The sequence below is a fragment of the Xiphias gladius genome, chromosome 15, assembly GCF_016859285.1.
Source record: "Xiphias gladius isolate SHS-SW01 ecotype Sanya breed wild chromosome 15, ASM1685928v1, whole genome shotgun sequence".
NCBI classification, from domain to species: domain Eukaryota; kingdom Metazoa; phylum Chordata; class Actinopteri; order Istiophoriformes; family Xiphiidae; genus Xiphias; species Xiphias gladius.
In genome coordinates, this window is record NC_053414.1 from 21,084,408 (window position 1) to 21,106,032 (window position 21,625).

A 21,625-nucleotide genomic window follows, 5' to 3' on the forward strand; every position below is an offset into this window, starting at 1 on the left:
CGGAAATGAAAACAAATATACATTTCTGAATAAAAAAAATAGTATCATACTAAAAGACAAAGATGAGGTGTTTTTGGGGCCAGATTATGGCATGTTTGAAATTTTTTATTTAATCACAAATCTAGGAAAAGATATGGAATTACTTTCTAACCGAACTCCTTGTTTAGACTTCACAAATGGTGTCAGCAACACATTGTTCATACACTGATTTGCATGTAAAATGTTTTTTAAAAATATACACACTCACTGATGTTGACTTGGAGCAATTCAAATTTTAACCTGGTGTAAAACACCACTATAAAGTTACATTCTTGTGACACCATGACGTGTCTTAGACTGGTCCCTCCAGTGATACTGAGGAGAAAGCATGTTGGTCATTATTACACAGTGGAAGACTGTGAAGTCCTTTATGAAAGTAGTACCATTACGGACAAAGTAGAGAATAGGTGGTAACCTTTTGTTTAATTTATTATCCTATTCCATCCATTAAATCACCAAGAAGGGGTTTGTGAGCATGATAACAGAAACAAAACAGACGGAAAAATTAAAATCGTTGGGAAAAAAAGGAACACTAAGGGAAAGTAGAAACACCAAAAATGCAAATGAGATGAATCTGTCCTTCAGACAAAAGCTCTCATGGAAGATTCTGAAGTCAAGTTGTTTTTGTTCATCAAGTCAATCTTTGTGTGAGTGTATGTATGGCACACAAAACGGGAATTACCAGCTTGTCCCCATCGTTTAAAAAACACTGATTTACAAATGCAGAGGCAGGCCTGACACATGCGCAGCCCTTACCTATTTCTTGGGGGTAAAAAAAGGTTAAAGACTGTTGTCAGTGAGAACCCTTATCTTATCTGTGCAAAGCGGATGCTCTTTAATAGTGCGAGTTTACACTCAGGCTGTTGCATCAAAAGTTAAAAACACATTGTGCAGCACCATTTAAATTATAGGGCTATTTCCCCAAACTTAATAGTTTACCTAAACTGCACAGCAGACTGAATGATATAAACATGGTGTGCTGACTATGAGCTCACAAGTGGATAATTTTCACAGACAAAGGAAGCCAAAAACATACACTTGGATTTGGTGGATACCCCACAGACAGAAAGAAAGGGATGAGGGACTGAAGGGAAGCTCAAGAGCTGGATACTGGCCAGACTGGGACCAGAGTAAGGTTACATAATAGCTGGGTTGATTCCTATGGCCCAGCCATCTATGACTGGGTGGCATTCATGAGCACTGGGGAGAGAGCAGGGAGAGGAGTGAAGGGGGGGAAAAAGAAAAAAAAAAAAAAAAAATTCTTTGGGCTTAAAGAGATCTTTCTTCCACTCTGATCCGATATTAAACACAGTGACAGAATGCATCTCTGGAAATTACTTTATTAAAAGGAGAAAGAATTAAGAGCTCTTTACCACTGGCGGCAGTAAGGAAACACTTGTTGCTGCCACGGGCCTTGCTGGTTAGGTCCTCGGTGATGTCCATATGCGTGTGCACCTCATCCCTTATCTCCTCAAGGGCTGCATACAGGTCGACCTCCCAGTACTCCTTATTCAAGCAATCTATCAGCTCAGCCAGCTGGACCTGGGAAGGACAGAGTTTAGGGGGGAGTTCAATAAGTGCAATACAAGATTAGGTCAATGTTATGAAGGCCGTACTGCCAAAAAATGGGGAATGTTCGGATGTATTTTGTTAATTCAAAGAAATAACAGGGTTGTGATACATATATAAAGGAATCAAAAATAGAGGAACAAGGGAGGAAGAACAAAAGTATTAAATTTGATTGTGTAACGAGCATACAACCATAGTTGGAGAAAAAGATGAGTCCCATTTACCTTGGTGCTGTAGTACCAGATGGCTTTGTTCTCCTGCTCACCATCCTCTTCGCTGTAGGGGAGAGATGAGAGAGGAGGGAAAGGAGAAAAAAAAATTGGTAAAAATTAGGAGACCCAACAGGGAGGGGTAAGACATATGTTTGCTTTCTGTATGGTATTTTGCAGCTATATGTGTTTTAATAATTGTTTGTCCTCTCTCTTGTCAGTAGATGCATTTCTCTTTCAATTTTCACATCAAATTCATCAGGGTATGCAGAATTAGCTATTTGTCTAAAGCTCAACATTTACATCACTTTGATGTCAATTTATGTGTATTATCTCCGATTAAAAAACCCAAATAATATAAAAATATATAATCAGAGGCAACATTGTATTTACTATGCTAGCAAATTTTTTTTGAAGTGTCCAAGATACTGGACTGTCATTTTGCCTAGAAGATCCACCCATTATAAATGTTCATTTTACAGTTAGCCTGCTTGATTCATCAACAACAACAAAGTGGACCTTGCAAAAATGTAAAAGCCTCTTTTCATCTCTCTGTGGTGACAATGCTGTCTTTTTCTTATCATAGGCAATATACTTAACATCGACTACACAACTTAAAAACAGGAGGTGTGAACAGCTGTGAAAAAAAATTAAGGTCCCAGTGGGAAATGAAGGAGAATAGATCCAATGAAGAATCTTGCACATCGTAAAACTGTCGACCAGATTCTGAATTCTTCAATTTTTCTTCAAAGTGTTTCTCATGTAGGTCTGCTGGGCTCATTCCTCAGTATGTAAAATGACAGCAGTATGCCTGACTTGGGAGGCATATTTTACATACTTTAGACAAACACACTATTATTGCATGTGACAGATGTATAGTGTGTATATGTTGAAATTGTAAAGTATTTGTTTAAGAACTAAAGTATACATGTACAAGTGCTACAGTCACACGGCTGACTTGATTTTGACAGGTCCCTTTACGATGATTTCTCAATAATAACTGATCTTACAGGTTAGGAGTGTTTTCTACAAGCGTTTTATTTTTAAACTTTTTTCCCGAAAATAACAACTGCAGTTCAGAGCCAGTGCACACGCTTGGCTGTTAGGAGCATCTTGGAGACGATGGCTGTCCATGGTGTTGAAGAGAATAATCAACTGATTTTAAGGCAACGTACTGTATCAAACAAATCCAACAATAGCAGCGTTTTATTATAATAATAATAATAATAATAATAATAATAATAATAATAATAATAATAATAATCTTCGTGAGTTGGACTGAGTGATAAAATTAAAATCAATATCACAACATTAAACATATTTTTTGATACTGATATGTATGGGGAAAAAATATTAATGTAATGTAATGTTAACTACTTAGTCATAAATCTTTTTAGATGTTTTAAATTGCATTTTGCTTATAATCCTTAATCATCACTAGGAGACTTGAGTTTATGTAGCAGCAGCTAGAGAGTGGCATGTCTGACAGCTTTTTGCACAGCATGGTCAATACCCAGGGACTGTGAAGTCTGAGGCCATGTAACACCAGGGTCTATTCAGCATCCTTCCAGGACTTCACTAGAGGCAAATTTCTTTCATGCATACAAACACACGCGCACACGCACAAACACCTTAACTTTGTGGAAATACATCCAGTCACACACTTTTTTTCCAATGCACATTCCTTGTTTGCAAAAACACACACAGCCTCTGAATCTCTGAAGAGACACTGAAGATCAGAACCTGCTGGGGGCCAATTTGGTGAGCAGTACGAAGCATAAAAGGAGAGAGAGAGAGAGAGAGAGAGAGAGAGAGAGAGAGAGAAATGCAGCAATGACAAACCACCTACCACCTACCCTCTAAAATCCTATATTGTTCAGGTGATTCATGCTCCTTTATGGTTTATGTAGCAGGCCTTCTGCTGCTGCTGACCCAGCACACGTACCATCTGTGACTGCTCAATACCAAGATAATTTACTAACGTATAGGACCAATACTGCTGATGGTCAGGTTATGTTGAATCCTATGGAGGGATGCAGTTAAATCGCAGTTCTTACCAACATGCAGACCTGTACACGCATGCAATAAATCAATCTTGTGGTATGTTTAACTTTACACCTAAGAGCTCATTAGTTTTCTGCCACTGACAACTGTCAGCAGTGACAAAATATACAATCCTGTATCTTGTTTCCAGAGTGTCTGCAGCTACATAACAGTTTGAAACACAGCATATGGAACTTGTTTACTGTAATAGTCCTGCAATAGTGTATTATGAATCATGAATGGAGGGGGGTCAAAACGCAGGTTGAATACATGTTCAGTAAAGTAATTCTCTCTTGTATTAAATGGGGTTTATTAATGCCTTGGATTAGCAAGGAGGCTGGAAAGCCAACCACACAGAGCTTCACAGACTTTGTTACAGTGTATGGTGTATCTCAAGATGATAACAAATCTCACAATGGCCAGTCTTCAGAAAACAGCTTGGGACAAAGTAAACTGACCCACAAATAACGTGGTACATCAGCTGCACAGATGGCAGCTTCAGTATATATTGTATCACATCGAATATATCACAGTACAGGAATGAGCAGAAAGGAAATTATGGGATGAGTGGCGATATCTCTCCTTCTGGTGTTTGTTTATAATTGTATATGCAGATGGTTTGTGACATTCATGACCACAAGTTTGCTATAACAGAATCAGCTGCTTTAAAAAGGACACTGCTTTTCCACTGATTACCCTCACAGCCAAAATACTTCTTTTAGCCTATGACGACATAAAATCAAGGAAATTGGACAACTGTGCGTGTTGGTTGTGTGTTGGGAGTGTATTTTTACTATGCTACTTTTTTGGCAAGGACCCATCAAATACACCTGCTTCACACAGTCAGTCCTAATCAAATGTTTGAGTGATATTTGGATATTTTAGTAACTTTGACTTATAACTTGTAACTGACTGTAACAAGATTAAGTCACTGGCACTGACCCCTCTAGTGTCCTTTGCAATAATCTTGGAGCATAAATGAATACTCACACAACAATGCGGCGGTTCAGGAACCAGTATTTGCGGTGGTGTCGGTCGTAGCCGACTGGCAGTTGACGGATAAACGGCCTGCTCTTCTGAACTTCTGGGATGCAGTCTGCAACACCGGGTACCTTGTGTGCTACACACACTTCGCACTGCCACTCATCCTCCGGCACTTCCTGCAATGGCGGCTTCACACACTCCAGATGGTAAACGGCTGAACATGTCTCACAGCACAGCAGGTCACCAAGACGATGGCACACTCTGCAGTGGTCATCGTAGGCAACCACCCCCTCTGACATTAGCTCCTCCCGGGCAATATTGGTTGCCAGGAACTGGTCCACCAGAAACTGAAGAACTTTTATTTTGCTGTCCAATGGTTCATATGGGTAATCCTCACCCTCCTGGAAAGGCAGAATATGCCTGTACTCCGGGTCACTCTCACAGTACGCCCGCACCACCTCTGGCCAGGTCATACCATCCACAAAATACAGAGTGGAGTTAACGGAGTCCTTGACGTCAGCAGGACCAAATGTGGTATTGGAAGTGTCCTCTTCTCTGAGAATAGCTTTGAGCAGGGAGATGTGGGTCTCTGCCAGCAGTGTGCACTGCTCCTGGCTGGCCAGTGCTGCACAGAAATCCTCAAAGCGGAACGGAGAGAGCCGCAGCACTGAGCCAAAGTTGCGGAGGACCTCGTAGACGGCAGACACATTGAGGAGCTGTGAGGTAGGAACCAGTAGGTCCTCGGAGGACTTGGGAAGCTCCAAGGGAGGAATGTCCTTTGCCTCAAGGATGGGGGACCGCGGTTGCATTGCCCGACTCCTTCTCCGGCCTGTGAGAAGTGAAAAGAAAAGAGCCAGGAGAGGAGGGAGAGAAGGGAAGCACATAAACAAAGGGGGAAAAAAATGAAAAGGAGATGTGTATATTAACCACTTCAAGCGCTCTGTGCTGCCTGTCAACTCTTTACAATGAATGAAAAGTTAATAGACAATAAGTCTGAGCATTTAAAATACAGCTATTTTAACAGAAAACGAATGTGTCTGCACAATGAAATGCCTATTGCTGCTTTGAATCAGCGCAAAATGTTCAAACGTGGCAACTATGTGCATTTTCATTAGATGCATACAGTATACCAAACTCGAATGAGTTATACTGTTCACCTTATGTTTACCATTAGTCATTGCAACCTAATGCCTGCACTTATTAGCATCCTTGGTGTCTCACTGAACTGTACTCTCTGATGTTGCAACAGTACACCGCCTGCAGCAATACAGGCACTGGGAGGGTACCCCTGGGGAGAGTCAGAACAATCTGGGTAGATTCCCTCTTTCACTTTGCCTGGTGGTACTTAGGGATCCCCCAAGAGGTACCAAAAAGTGCCACCAGTGTACTTCTGGAGCCCAAAGCTCCAAATCCTGTTATTATATAAAAAAAAGAAGAAGAAAAAAGAAAAAGGATACAATAACAATATACCAAGTAAATTTGACATGCTGTACCCTCCAAATACTACATAGGACTAGTGGAACGTCTAATTTGGGGTAAGCACAAGCTAGTGCTGATGCGAATGGGGTTATTTGTAACACAGTGTGACACTGTGGAAGTGAATTTTTAAAGTTAGACAAGAACATTCTCGTCCCAAGACAATAATCTAGATAATCCAAATCGATTTATAAACCTGCCTCTGCCTGAATTTTCCGGTTGATCTGAGTGGGTCTATCCAGGTTCCTCTGACCTAGCCAAATGAAGCTGCTCCTTAGCAGGGTTACATACTTGTCTGACACAGCTTGGCTTTGCTATGAAAGAGCCAAGAAACATTTCTATAATCATAATAATGTTGGTATACTGTTACTATTTACTCCTTATAAAATTAGCTTTACATAGTAGATAATGCTGTGCGCTTCTAGCTTTATCATGAACTCTTCTCAATCTCACAGATTCTGTAACATCATTGTAGAGTGTAGGTTGCTGCATTCACTTTTTATAAGAAGACCAAATAAACAATCCAATAAAAGTATCAAAGGCACCCACTGTCTGTCATGTTTTATCTCCGCTGTAAACCGTTACATCTGACAAAATTGGAAGTTGTTTACTGTTTAGCAAATTTATTTGTATTAGGGTTAGTATGATTCAGTGATTTAGTAGTGATGTGTTAACAGAGAAACAGTGATGCCTTGACAGCAGCAGAGACGGCTGTTTCATGAATGGTGATGGCCAGGGATTAACCTGTGACAGCAGTATGGTATGAATGGGTCAAACAGGGTTGACGATGGGTTCATTATTCGGCATCAAACACGGGGTTTGTATGCGAAAGTGTTAAGTGTATGGGTCTGCGATGTGTTTGAAAACAGCATTGATATATGTGCCTATGTGCCCATGACAGTGAAAGCACAGTAATGTCTGTCTGTCGCCAACGGTCTTATGAAAGACCCCTCAGACACAGCTGCACAATACCGCCATGTTCACATGTCTTTAGAAAAAGCAGACGGCCTGGCCATTGGAAGTTGAGAGGTATGTATGGAATCCATGAACCACTTAAATTGCAACTAAGCCTGACCAGAGCGTTGTGAAGCGTTATAGGGCGAAAAAAATCAAGAAATGAAATCTATATTCAAATGTTTTTTCTTCTTCCAGAGAACATTTTTGTTTCAAAGAAAAAGCACATTTGTGAATGCACAACACACTCAAGTCTGGGTCACCCAACTATTTTTCTACTCCTATTTTCAATTACTTCCAGGGGCTGGCGCATCACATCCAGTGTATTACTTTACATAACACGATGTTTCCATATATTTTTGCAGACACGACTTTATTAACATGACTGTTCATAATTGGGAACGTGATGGATCTAACTTGCTCACCTGATAAACATACGAGTGGTTACTATGGTAACGGTGCACCGCGTATTATTGTAATGAGATGTTTGCAACAAGTGAAAAAAAAAAGCGCTTCTCTTCATAACAGAGGCCTGTCAAACTCATTTAGCAGGATTATGTAACTGAAATATGTCTTCAGAAATCGAGCTGGGAAAGGCACACATTATATTATATATATATATATATATACATATATATATATATACATATGCATATATACACATATATATATGTAGGTGTGTGTATATATATGTGCATTAAAAACAGTACAATGATAATTTACTTAACGGGTAACACTTTAATTAACTACTACAGCTTTAGAAAACGAACTATGAACTGTCAATCCGAGACCAATGGGAAACAATGTTTACAGACAACGTGTTTTGGTGGAGCGTAGTTTACCATCGTAGAAAGTGGACTTCATATGCTTTTGCATAAGTAGAAATCCTGAATGAATGAAATGAATGGAAAGTAGCAAACGTATTCCAAACATCCTGTCTCTCAGTGTGCGTGAAACACGTTAAATAGGACGCGCATGAAAAAAGTCCAGTGGAAAAAAAAAAAAAGGCACGAATCCTTCATTATAAATTGACAACAAAAAAATGTGCTGATCCGACAAAAATTAAAAACGTGAGAGCCGGTTGAAGCGTGGAGCAAATCTGCAAGCCAGCGGCCAACAGAGCACACGGTAAACAAAGGCCTGTTTCTGAGTGCAAGCTCCATTTTGAACAATGCGGCTTGGTTTCTGTACTGGGCTAAAAATAATATGCACACATTAAGTAATGCAAACCTGGTTTGCTAAAGTGCGTGCACTTGCAAACGAACGTACCTGGGGTGCTACCGAGCGTGCTGTGGCTCCTAAAACTACTCTCGGTACAGTAGCTGGCATCATCATCATATGGTAGTTCCTCCAGATAGTCAGAGTCGTTTCCCAAGGCCTCCTCTTCTTCGAGATCCGACGAAGGGTTGTCGTTCAGGAGTTCATCTTCGTCTGACCTGTAGCTTAAATTATCATCCTCCTCGTCGCTGTTGTCGTCGTAGACCACCTTGGTTTGAGGCCGCCTCACTCCGCCTCTGCTGCCGCGGCCGCCTCTCGACCCCCTGCCTCTCCCTCTGCCTCCTCTGCTTCGCGATGCCGCGGCCGCCGCCGTGATGGAGGCTCCAACTTTCCTGCGGCCCCGGGACGAATTAAAGTTCTCTCGGCCGGAGATTTCTGTATCCACTTCTGCTGAACCAGTGCCGCAAACGCCGCCACTTCCCCCCCGTCCCCGACCCCGTCCTCTGCCTCTTCCCCGTCCACGCATCCCTCTATTCCTGCCGCCCCGAGAGCCGCGGACTGGCCCGGGTGAACCTTCCCGCATCACGGCTGCTTGTTTGGGCGGCCTTCCTCTTCTCCCCCTCATTGTAGGAGAGAGTCTCTTCTGTTCCGCTTCAATCTCGGTGCTTAAACGAGCCGCTCACACCGGAGAAAAAATGGGCAGAAAAAAACCAATGGATCTGGCGACGGTTCCCGAGAAGTCCCCACCAAGCCCCGGCCTCAATTTCAGGGCGGAAAGCTCAAACTGAATGGCCAGCGTCCCGCTCCGGGTCGCCTACAGACGCCATTTTTCCTCTCGGGTCTCCCTCCGTTGAAAACACAGCAGGCCCCAGAGCAGCGTCAAGCTGCACACATACGGTGGTTGTACCGGAAATAGAGCGCATTTGCCTCAAAGCAAAAGCATGGCAAACATAAAAAAAAAATAAAACGTTAATTACAAATACCGTGGCGTACAGCACATAAGCACAAGATCCAATTGCATGCACTATTTGTGTCCACGGTGACAATTTAAATAATCCAAAAACGAACGAGCTTTAAATGTTTGCTTTTTAATGAGTCCACTGTAACAGAACAGGAAGTGCTTTTTTATTCTCTAACTTAACACTAAGAGGGCTGAGTACATACGAGGTCACGTGACTCTCTATTCTACAATAGACGTACTTGCCATGCTAGTTCATAAAATTGGTTATCCATGCAAACGCTGTCCGCCAATAGTATCTTATTAGCGCTAGCCTGTCCTGCAGGGGTGGTTTTGGTCACAGGTGGGTCGAGTGTATTCAGTGAAACACCCTCGGTCTTTTCGGCCCTGTCGCCATCGTCGTCACAGCAAAACGAGACGAGAAGATAAGCATACGTCCGACATTGAGCACTATTACATGAACCAAAATAAGTCGTAGTATAAGTCAACGGCACACATATTTTCAGGTTTAAAATTGCGGGAATCTGGAAACTGCTGCAAATTACTTCTTAGCCAAGTGTTTTTTTTACGTAGCTTTAAATTTACTTCTTAATAATTACCAAAGAAACCTGGCTCCATTTTCGGTCCGTTCAGCCAGTTCAGTTAACCTAACTGAAAAATAGCAAGAGCGATGCTGAGCTCCTGCTGAACAAACATGCTCTATAATCTATTTTAACAATGTAGCCCACAATAACATTTAAGCCAGAAGTTTAGAGGTGCGACACCGTGATCTGATGTCCGGCGACACCATCCACTCTTGCCTTTAATATGTCTTAGCCTCTGGTTTTGACTTGATGTGGTAGAATAATTTAGAACTTATATCATTTTTTGAGATTCGTCACTGATTTTATTTGCTTTTTTTTAAATCTGGCTAGCTGCTTTAGCAACAGCCCAAGTAGCTAGTTGGCCTGTAAAACAGAAGGAAATCACTCATTTTGACGTTATCGCCGTACAATTACACGAATCAGCGCCACAGTAATTCTTGTCTGCGGATAAATTTATATTGATTTGCGACGTCTAGGGTAGGCAATACCAGATGTTGTCGTGGCCGAGTGGTTAAGGCGATGGACTAGAAATCCATTGGGGTCTCCCCGCGCAGGTTCGAATCCTGCCGACAACGCAGCTTCTTTTTGTCGGTGACCGGCGCAACGGTTGGAAACAACTATTAAAAAACCACCAGCTAATGAATGAATTGATTAAGCAATGGTTTTTGCAACCGCTATACAACAGTAAAGTTCGTACTCTGTGGCTGACAACTATCTTTGGTTTGCTAAACGTTACTATAATCTACAAATAAATAAATAGAAACCTAACATTTTTTTTCCATCTAAATAACAATTTGCACCACTTGTTAGCTGATGGATTAGGTCTGCGTTTACATTTAGTGTATTTCTGCAGGACTTCTTGTACACATATTTTGACTCCATACTGCTGCCCTTGTAACCCCGCAAATAAAAAGTCCCAATGTTTTACTGTAGGTAATCTGTATTTCAGATTTTCAGTTATCGAATCGGGCAAGAGGTGTGTTCCTGTACAGCAGTTTTGGATTCGAAGAATCATAGTTGTTCTTCCAAATGTTTAGTGCATTCAAGGACCTAATACTACTACTACTAGTACTACTAAAGTACTAAAATATTGATATGAATTATTCACCTTTAGTGTTACACTATTAGTTTACAGAAATCACAACACTACCTTCAATGCATCCAACACTGATTCATTACGCTTGTATTTGATCTTAATCTTTTAATAAAAATAAAAAAGTCACACATGGATTAACAGTTTTCTCATGGATACGAGATCGTAAAAGGCTTTCCTGTGGAAAAGCCAGTAGCCAGTCAAGTTGACAGATTTACAAATATTAACCTGTGTGAGGACATATACAAAATACAGCCATTCACTCAAAGTTGTGTTTTCAAAGGTAGACTCCCATTATGAATGTTAAAAACCATAACCATACTGCTGTATTTGGTTGCCTTTGCATGTATTTTACAAACCTATTATAACCAGGTTGACATATGAGCAGAGGGTTATAATCATGCAATTCATGTTATCTGAATGGGCAAATCTTCACTGGCTTAAACAACTTTAAAACACAGTTCAAATGCATCTGAAAGTTAATTCAACGTCTAACAGTAAAACTCATGCAACTTGACCTCAGTAGGGTAGCATTGGTGCCAAAAAGCACTTGTAATACCAGTCGAGACATGTAAACAACCCTGAAACCACTTCAGTTGAAAAGTTGGAAGGAGACTGTGTGCTCAAAGGTTTATTAAAAAGTATTCTGTACAAATTCTAAAATAGCTCAATGACTTCAATGGAGTACTGTCCGACATCCTTCTTCACTTTCATCTTATTGAGCTCTTGGAGGCTGCCCTCAATTTTTCCAAGCTCAGAAACCAGTCTCACCTGAGGACACAAGAAAGAAAATTGTTTTAAATTCTATCCCACAAGTTTTTACGTATACCATTTTTTTTCCTGATAAAACTGCAGTACTGATTAGGCCACTGTCTCTACACAGCCAAACACAGAACGAATATTGTCAAACCAACATGCAGCCAGTTACAGCGCTGACAAAGGGGAGTCTGTTACCTGAGACTTAACAAAGCTGTGGAGGTTCAGCAGTAAGCCTCTGGCCTCTGGAGTCATCACTAGCACTGTGAAATGGGCGTCTAACAGCAAGCATACCCAATCCATGATCTACAATCAAATGGAAAGAAGAGCAGAGTTAGAAATTGTATTCTTCTCAAACTGGAATGTCTGATTGGTAGCATTACACCATTTGTTTAGAGCTATTTTTTGGTCAACAATTCATTGAAAAAGTATTTTTACTGCTATTTTTGCTAGGAGTTTCTTGAGAAATTCTGTATATCACGATGGCAGTGCTTTTACACATTTGCTAGATATTAGAAGTTTATTAAAAAAAATGTTGGGGGAACTAAACATAAATGTGATGTTTGAGATCAGATCATATTGATGGGAATTTGGGAAATATGATCACACTTGGCACAAAAATCTTGTGTGGCTATTTCTTTCAGTATGTCTCAGTATTAACTCTCCATCTCTTGACATTGACGCCTGCACTGTGGCTGAACTGAATTCAGACCACACACAGTTAAAATAAAAGTCTGACAACCACCATTTCTAGATTTGAAAATCTGTCAGCAAAGTGAGCAAATACTTTTTTCTGCCTCCTGATTTGTCACGTAATGTGTCCTGCTGTGACAGACACTACCTGCACTGATATGTCAAAGTGTGCGCACCCTAATTATCTTGTTAGACCTTGATACGGACCTGGGTCAAACTTGGTGATCTCAATCCCTGCATCTGTGGGAAAGCATCTTGGGAGTATTTTAGGTAGAGGAACTGCAGGTACTGGAGGAAAAGCTGATTGGATGAGAAAGAAAACTGACACTGTAAACACAGGTTTTTTTTCAAGCATCTGTGGTTGGACTGACCAAGAATCTTACAAGAACAGACCATTGGATATGTAACATGAAAATACATATTATTTACTATAATTATCACTGTTTTAATGTGAATAAAATTGGAAAACAGACACAGTCAGACACTATCTGTTCCTTACAACAACATGCTGGGAGGAGAGATCTTTCAGGTGTGGGAGGAGAAAAGTTTCGCTGTACGCCGTCTGCAGGACCTCATTTCTTTGCAGCTTGAGTTAAGATTTCATACTTTATCATTTCTCAGTCTTTTTATATTGTGCTATAGCTACTAATGTATCGTTTTAGTCTTTAAGTTTTTTACTAATATACAAAAACTACAGCAACTCAGGATAAAAGGTATAAAAATATCTGACAGAGACAAACTTTCAGTTGAATGCGACCAGCTGCCGCTCAGACAGAATGCTAAATTGTTGTGTTTGAGCGACTGTGCACTGGGAGGATACAGTAGAACGGCCTTGTGTAATCCCACTGGACAGGTCTGTTCTGATGGAGTTGAGGTCTTCTCCTTGTCTTCTGCTTTGGTTTTTATGACAGCACCACTTCCACTGAGGGCGCCTAAGCGGTTCTCCTCAAAGGAGGTAGAGCTGTAACCATTCTGCAAGCCAACCTGGCCACGCTCCCTAGAGATTAGGGTTTCCATGAAGGAGATGCTGTCAGGCTCCAGGTTCGCTTTCTCTGCATCGACGTCTGGCATACTGCAAGACAAACGCAAAACAGCACGCTCTTGTTTTACCAATTTATATATGACACCAAGTCAGGCTAATGATCAGATTATTAAACCACTATTGCAGGATATTTTAATCACATGAGTTGCATCAAACTCAACATTTAAATCACCCGTTTGAAGCCACTATTTGCAGGATTGAAACAATTCTGAAAATAGAATTTGCAGAATTGTGGTCGTATCAAAAAGGACACTTCCAGATACATCCATTCACGCCTGTATCATAGCGTTCACTGAAGGGGTTGTGCTCTTCAAACCCATCAGGTAATATAATTTACAAAACTTGAATTCTACCTGATAAAGGCCTTGAGGCAGGCACAGGTGACAGCCTCTGGGATGTCAGGGAAGAACTGCAAGCAGAGCTGACACAGAAAGTAATCCTTCCTCTCCAGGGCCAACAGCACAAGGTCAGGACACACACTGTGGAAGGTCATAAAGGTAAATGGTCACATTCAACAGAAACAGAATCATTGCAATTGCAGTGAAAACCAACTCAATTATGACATTTTCATTCTAACGGTGGTTTTTGGTATTTACATGAGTATTGAAGTACAGAAAACACATTCTGTAGAATAAAGACTGATTAAATACAGTATTTTTTTTTTTTTTTAGATACCAAATTTTAATATTTCAGTTCATTTCTTGCCTTACTGACCTATGGCAGAGGCACTGAGTGTGCACTAGCTGTGCCAGGGTGCTAGGGGTGTAGAAGGCTGGATCAGCCAGGCTCCGAGACACAAGGACTGATACTAGCTGCCCAACTGAGGACTGCGAGTCCTGGATTTCTGATCTGGATAGAAGCCCCTCCACTTCTTTCTGGACATCTTCTACTGGTGCTGTCTACATTGGGAAAATAAAATATTTTGTTAATTATTACGTGTCAGAATTTGTCAACCTTGTCCTGTGGCAGCATGCAGATTCAGTATTGCTAGAGGCATTGAAAAATCCAATTTTTACCTTAATGAGGGCCAGAACTTGGTCAGTTGTCAGACAAGGTGTTGATTGAGTCTTACGGCTTGTTCTCTGTATGGAAATGAGAGTCAAATTCATTTGGACTGCCATTACAGATAAAGCTACAAATAAATTAACAAATTCTAAACAATACCATACAGTAGCCTTGTTGTATTATAAAAATTTCTTTTGCCAAGAAACATAACTTTAAACATTTTGCGAATGATGCAACAACTACTGTAAATCACAATTTCACTTGGACGTGTAGCTAATTAGTATAATGAATATAGTTTTTGGATATACACCGTTGGTCCAAGAAACACTGTAAGTGAATTTTCAAGGCAAGAGTGTGGGGTTGATGCACTAGCAATTCATGCGGCAAAAAATCTGGCCTGGCTGTATCTAAGTAATTTACCTTATTTTGCCTTGGAAAGTCATTTAAAAAACACACTCATCCAACATACCGTCTTCCTGGTCTCCACTGTTCTAGAGGGCTGAGCTTTCTCTCCGTGCAGAATGTTATTCCAAGATGGTATAGAAGCTGGAGCTTTGGACTCTTTCAAAACAAAAAACAAAAACAAAAAAACACTCCATTGAGTAATCAAGAACTTTCAATGCAGACGTGACTATCAGTGCTGCTCAGTTAGGACAACTGACCACATGACTACGTATAAAATATATATTAAACAGTATACTGTTTCTGTATTAATTACTTGTGCTAAATCGTGCATATAGGTTTTAAAAGTTACAGGTTTTTGTCCTGTGTATGTCATTTGCTTTTTGCAGTTGCAAAAAGTTATTATTAGTCACAGTACTACTAAATTGTTTTAGCTCACCTTCAGTTCTGGCTTGCCTTAGTTTCCCTAGTGCAGAGGCCAGGGAAGATTTGGGGCACACAAATGGTATAACAGACAGGGTTTTCCCATGTGGAATGAATAACTTGTTGGAATAACACCAGAGCTAAATTAGAGAGAAAAGAAAATGAATACAAAACAGAAGTAGCGGTACAAGTAAACATATTATAGATAATAGAGTGCCCAAACTGTCTATGTTTCAATTTTAAGATTGTAAACTGCCATAAAGTTGTGAGGGGGGACAGTGAACCCCGTCACAGTGGAGAGCAGACACAATGCTCTACCAAAGTCATACAGTCCTCCATCAGCACCCAGCAGCTGGAAGGACAGGGAAACTTGGCCTGCAGTAATAACAATGAGGCAAAGCCTGAGTGGGTGGTTCATGCATAATCTGAACGTCAGCAACAAAAGCTCAGGTACACACTGGTGATTATTCTGTCTGAGCTCCAAGGCCCTGCCACTACCGTGGCTAAAAAAAATCCTTTTCAGTATATTGTTTCATCCGCTGATCATAAAACAGATACATTAGAAAACAATCAACTTGGTGGGTTATTTGAATTTCATACACCGAGGCATCCCTACCTGCCCATAGATTTTACCCGCCATCTCTTTTCCAGCCTGAAGCGTCTGGAAATTGGTATTCCAGATGCACAGAAAGTCTGAAAATTCAAAGACAGAGCCATTCAGGAGCGATGGACACGTCATCTATCTAATACATTTATTCTGAAAACATAGTCCACATGTCAAAATTAATGCAGCTGAAGACTAATGTTAGCCTTGCTTTAATTTAATTTAAATTCTAATAATTTTAACGTATAAATTCCTTTTAGTTTCAACAAACAAAATTCCCTGTTATTTTGCCACGGCATAAAATGTGGAGACTAGAAACCAAATTCAGGTCAGTCAGTCAGTCATCTTAAAAACTTTAAAAAGGCACTATAAAAACTTGAATCAAGGGATGCCTGCTTGCCCTATTCTCGCTAGTGTATATACCCTTTGCAAATGCAACAAACTTTTTAGTTAAGACTGACAAAGGGGAATTTTTTTTTGTGCACTACTCAAACTTATTGTTTATACAATGCTAACAAAGCATTTTTTCTAACAGGCTAATTAGGATGGAAAAGACAGGCAGGACAGAACTACTTTTTTTTACATTTCTTATTTGAACTTTTCTAACCTAAAACCTTTGGGACACAGCTCTGGTGTTGTGCATGTTGACTGAGTCTTTACTTAAAGCCTCATTGTGTGTCCCAGATAGACTTCATTAAGCTCTCTCATGCTTAAAACTGTGTTTTTAGTGGAGCGAAAACTGAACAACCATCCGGACACTCAGGCCAATTACAGCTGAAAACCTCAAACAGATATATCTGAGTAGAACACTTGTTGCCTTTATTGGAGGCATGGTAAATGAACAGAATTTACCTTTACCAGCTCCGGCGGAGGGGTGTGGAACCCCCACAACAGCTACATGGGCTTCATCCAGGACCAAGGCTGATGCTGCCTCGAGCAGGCCCTCACCGACAGGAAGACCCAGCAGCAGGCTACGGGGAAGCGGAAGAGCCTGAGTCCCCTCCTCAGTCCCCAGGCCCCGCACGGAGACTACACTCTGGTACACATGGCCGTTAGGGTCTTAAACGATGAGGCATAAAAAGGTAAAAAAGGATTATTCAGCGAAGGAACTATAGAGAGCTAATGATGCCACTCTTACTTATTTTGCGTGTGACATCTTGTGCTTGTGCAACACAGTCAACAACCAAACCTCAACCATTTTTTATCCTGAGTGTAGAGTGTGTCTTTTAATTAAAAGATCAGCATTGGCTGCACAACCAAGTGGATACTGACTTAAACAGCGTTGGGCTCTCGTTCAAGATAAAAGGCTTTACTCGTTATCAGTTGAATTATCTTAAACAACTAACCTTTTAAAAAGGGGCACAAAGTGTCACAGCCCAGAAGTTCCCTACTCAGTTCAACAGTGGTGCAGAGAGGAAGTGGCTAGATAGAGGAGCATAATGGGCACTAGGTCCTGGCTGTGACTGAACCTAAGTTCACACACGAATTACTGAATGGATTACCGAATTAATCCTATAATTCTTTATATGTTACTTCTTGAATCAGATAAGCATTTGTGCGTTCAAGAGTGCATTAAACTCTGTGTGAGAAAAACCAAAAACACATCGCCCCCCCAAAAAAAAAACAAAAAAACAAAAAAAAAGAAAACAACTGTAAAACACTTCATGGATTTCACATTCAATTTTCCCATACATCAATTAACTTGCTGCTGGCCATTAGTAGTCATGTCATATTCTGCAGATAACTTATTGAACAAGGATCATTCACTTCTTTCTGCAGTAATGCTGAAATGCATAGAATGCCTTGTCCATGGCTGATCTCCATTAGCAGTACCAGTGTGCCGAATTTAAACAGTGTGGAAACCATAACTAGCCAGTACAATAGTTTTGGAGTGCACCCTTTTACACATGTCCTTCATTATTGCAAACCTCGTACATACAAAGTACTGAAGTTGCTGCCACTGGCTAACACTGTCAGCAATGAAATGTTTTTTCATTTCTATCAGAAATTCATGTCACCCAGTATGTTGAGCCCGCCTTTTCATTCCCAAGTCCAGGAAACTAAGATGTGCTGTCAAACACAGACACTAAAAATATTTTTACAGGAAATTTCGGCTTACAGAGATAAAGCAGGCAGATGTGTTTATCCTTATAGGAGGCAGAGAAGCTGAGTGGGGCGAGACCAGGCTCTTCTCTCTCCAGCCGGTACCTCTGTAGGGTGTTGGGGTTCAGTCTCTGCAGGTAGAGGAAATGATCTCCTTTCTGTGGGGACACAGTGAGAGCCATTCAAGGCAAACAGGCATTTAGAAATACTAATAACTAAGAGTTTATGCTGGTGTCCGTGGAGAAAACGCAGACAGACAAAATTAGTTTTTGGTAAATGGGTCATTAAAATCCATGTCATTCACACGCATTTTCATTCAGGCACATAGAACATGCCATTGAAGTAATTGTCTTTATGGCTTAGTATTGTGATAAAAGTCAGATTAAAACTTTAAAGTGAAATAATTTAACCGAATTATCAGTTTTTGTTTCTTCAGTCAAAAGCCAAACATTTAAAATTACATTACCTGTTCAGTTGTGAAGATGACAAACTGCTGTGTCTCTGCCACTATGTTGGTGCTCCACCTGAGGACAGAAAGAAGACTCATGAAAACGCTACAAGAAACAACAGGTCAGCAATAGCAATCAGGTTCTTTCAATGTTTATGTTATTTTGCTGTCTATGTAAATTTGTTTCCTTAACATCAAATTTGGGAGATGTATACTCATGACAGATTGCAACTGCTGAAATGTGTCTTCGGCAGATTCTGAACCGTGCTCTGAAGATTGTAACAAGGGATTTACTGGGGCTGTAAGGCATAATGATACTGACCTGATGGCCTCTTCTTGAACCAGGACTTCCTCTATGGGCTGCTGGGGAGCAGAAAGCAGGGAGTCCAGCAGTCTCACAGCTCCCCTCTGGAACAGGACCACAGGCTCCCCTCCATGTACACAGTGGACCCTCCAGACATCGGATGTCACCTGGAACATATACATAGGAGGCAGGAATGGGAATGTGTGCTTGGTGTGATGTTCTCCTGACACAAAGGATGAATATCCATGTTCAGACTTACAGTTGCTTTGAAGGCCTTATCTAAGAGGATGTCTTCTTCCTTCCAAATTCTGATCACCTTAAAAGACAACAACAGAAACAATACATGGACATTATTAGGAGAAAGATATTTCTGAAAAGTCGACTCTAGGGACTAAAGTAATAAAATAAAATACATATTTGTGTTCAAGGACCCAATACTGTAAATTACAATGGTGAAAACCTCGAAAAGCACTAAAAGTGTGTTGAATCAGTGCTACAATATGGATGAGGAAAACTGATAATGCAAACCTGGTAAAGAAGGAGGTGGAGAATGAAGTCATGCAAAATGAAGTCCTAAACTCCCAAACACTGTTAGTTGTGAATTTATTGAAAAAGCAAGTTTTCGGACATTTCTTTTTCTATAACCTTAGTGATGATAGTGCTTGGGAGTTCCCTACCTTCTTTAATTTTATGGGGGGAAAAAAAACAAACAAAAAACAAAAAAAACAGCTTGGCTGATTCATTTTTGCCCAATTGCAATCTGGCAACAAGTCCGTGGGGCTCTGCACAAATACATACAATACAAGAATGGCTAGAAAGGTCTACCTTGTTGTCTGAGACGGCCACATATTCCTTAGTCTGTGAGTTGAAGACTGCTGAACAGGTCAGAGTTTGACCTTGTTTGACAGTCCAGCTGCCCAGCGGCTTCTGGTCTGACACCTGTCAGAACCACAAAAGGGAGGAACAATTAATAACAACAACTTTCTCCAGCAATGTGTTACCAATTGTATCACGCTTTCCCTTTACCTACAACTACACTGCTAAACGTAAGACAGGTTAAAAGGTGCCATTGAGTCCAGCACGACAACCCGTGGCCTAAAGTAAACCCCGCTCTTCTTCCTGTGGTAAAAACCAAACTCGTTTTAAAATTCTGGCAGTGTTATCTTGTAGCTACCTTATCCCAGAGACACACGGCTGTAACCTGAGTAATTTCAACAAAGTTGCGATGTCCTCGGCCGGTCCGAACTGAGGGGGATGAGAAGCCAGCTCTGAAAGTTGACATTGATATGTGCAGCTATATATCACTGATTAGCTAAATTCACGCTGCGTCTACCGATTAGACATCATTGTTTAGCAAGATGTCTGTGCGTGTATGTATAGCTAACGTTAGCTAACCTGCCTTGCCTGTGTTTGTAAATTAGCAAGACTATACTCCAAACTGAGCGACCCCTACTATCGATTTTCACAGAAAATGAGTAGGAGTACTATCAGAGACGGTATGACTTGTCTATGGTCTCTGTCACCGTTGCCAAAAAGAGCCGATGATGCCAACACGAGTTTTACGGGGCGCACTGATCAGCTGGCCCCTGTTTGGAGCGCCTCCTCCAAACAAACACTAAAGATTACCTTGTACAGCGTGACAGATCTGGTTGAGTCCGTGACGACGACATGGTCGCTGTCCCTCTCCTGTTCGATGCCCTGAATGCCTGAATTTGACAGAGTTTGAGCTGGAACAAGTCCGCACAACGTGTATCCCTCATACAGCGCGGCCATGCTGGACTAGAAGAAAGTGAACTCGTAGGATATCGCGAGAATGGACGAACGGAACCCGGAACCACGAGACTGTTTACTGCCGCTGCAACTTGAGGTTGTTAATATCATAAATCTCTATATCAATGGCACGCTGTTTGACAATAACATGCTGTATCAGTATGATGTTTACAATATTAGTACATATATGAGTACAATATTCAGACACTAAACTTCGTGTTATTTTTGGGCTGCATCTTTCAAGAGCATGAAAATATTCTACATTTTGTGATGTAGGCAATTGTGCATCACTTTATACAAATTTCTCCAATTTATCCTGACATATCCTGTGTCATTTGAAAATTTTGGGGTCTCCACAGACATTTAGAATAAAGCGTGTAAAATTAATTCTGAGCAGTATGAAAAAAAAACAACCACATTGATCCAAACCAAGCCAATAAACTAGATATACAGTGCAATGGGAACGTATTCACACCCCTTACTTTTTTTCACGTTTTGTGTGTTACAGTGTTATGCTAAAATAATTTAAATTCATATTTTCCCTCATCAGTTTAGAACTGAGGCCACACAGTTCAATCTTGGTTTCATCAGACCAGAGAATCTTGTTTCTCACAGTCTGAGAGTCCTTAAGTTGTTTTTTTGCAAACTCCAAGTGTCTTTCATGCGCCTTTCACCGAGGAGAGGCTTCCTTCTGGCCACTCTGCCATAAAGCCCAGATTGGTGGAGTGCTGCAGTGATGGTTGTCCTTGAGGTGTATGTTTATATATGTAGAGCTGTGTTTATATAGAGGCCCTAGGTCAAAGGTCCTCAGAGGGTGCTTCACAGTTTGGGAAAGAAAGTTTATGCTTTGTGATCGAAACCATACATTAGTGACAGTTTTTAGGAAAACAGTTGCCTTATTTAAGCGTCTGTAGTCAAGACTGATTTTCAGAGTGGTTCATCGGCTTC

General features: G+C 40.8%; 2 protein-coding genes and 1 non-coding gene across 7 annotated transcripts in view; 1 reads left to right on the forward strand and 2 right to left on the reverse strand.

The window, feature by feature from the left end:
• LOC120799754 (nucleosome-remodeling factor subunit BPTF-like) overlaps positions 1-9,353 on the reverse strand; it is a 47,003-nt gene extending 37,650 nt beyond the window's left edge. For all 5 annotated transcript variants that reach the window (XM_040145095.1, XM_040145093.1, XM_040145092.1 and 2 more), the window contains exons 1-4: positions 8,544-9,353; positions 4,851-5,673; positions 1,833-1,884; positions 1,413-1,581 (exon numbers count right to left, since the gene is read on the reverse strand). In XM_040145095.1, the coding sequence (XP_040001029.1) occupies positions 1,413-1,581; positions 1,833-1,884; positions 4,851-5,673; positions 8,544-9,117 (1,618 nt within the window). In that variant the 5' untranslated portion in view covers positions 9,118-9,353. The remainder of the gene's footprint in view (positions 1-1,412; positions 1,582-1,832; positions 1,885-4,850; positions 5,674-8,543) is intronic.
• A 1,174-nt stretch (positions 9,354-10,527) lies between these two features.
• On the forward strand, positions 10,528-10,609 carry trnas-aga. Its single transcript has one exon. It is a non-coding gene; the product is annotated as a tRNA-Ser (tRNA).
• Positions 10,610-11,446: 837 nt separating this feature from the next.
• nol11 (nucleolar protein 11) lies at positions 11,447-21,400 on the reverse strand. Its single transcript, XM_040145305.1, has 18 exons — positions 20,534-21,400; positions 19,733-19,846; positions 19,167-19,223; positions 18,926-19,074; positions 18,622-18,679; positions 18,172-18,313; positions 16,905-17,111; positions 16,065-16,141; positions 15,465-15,588; positions 15,093-15,184; positions 14,635-14,700; positions 14,333-14,517; positions 13,972-14,097; positions 13,397-13,648; positions 13,076-13,154; positions 12,784-12,876; positions 12,082-12,189; positions 11,447-11,898 (listed from the first exon to the last, which is right to left on the reverse strand). The coding sequence occupies exons 1-18, from the start codon at positions 20,678-20,680 to the stop codon at positions 11,785-11,787; spliced, it is 2,190 nt and encodes a 729-aa protein (XP_040001239.1). The 5' UTR covers positions 20,681-21,400; the 3' UTR covers positions 11,447-11,784.
• Between the last annotated feature and the right edge of the window lie 225 nt (positions 21,401-21,625).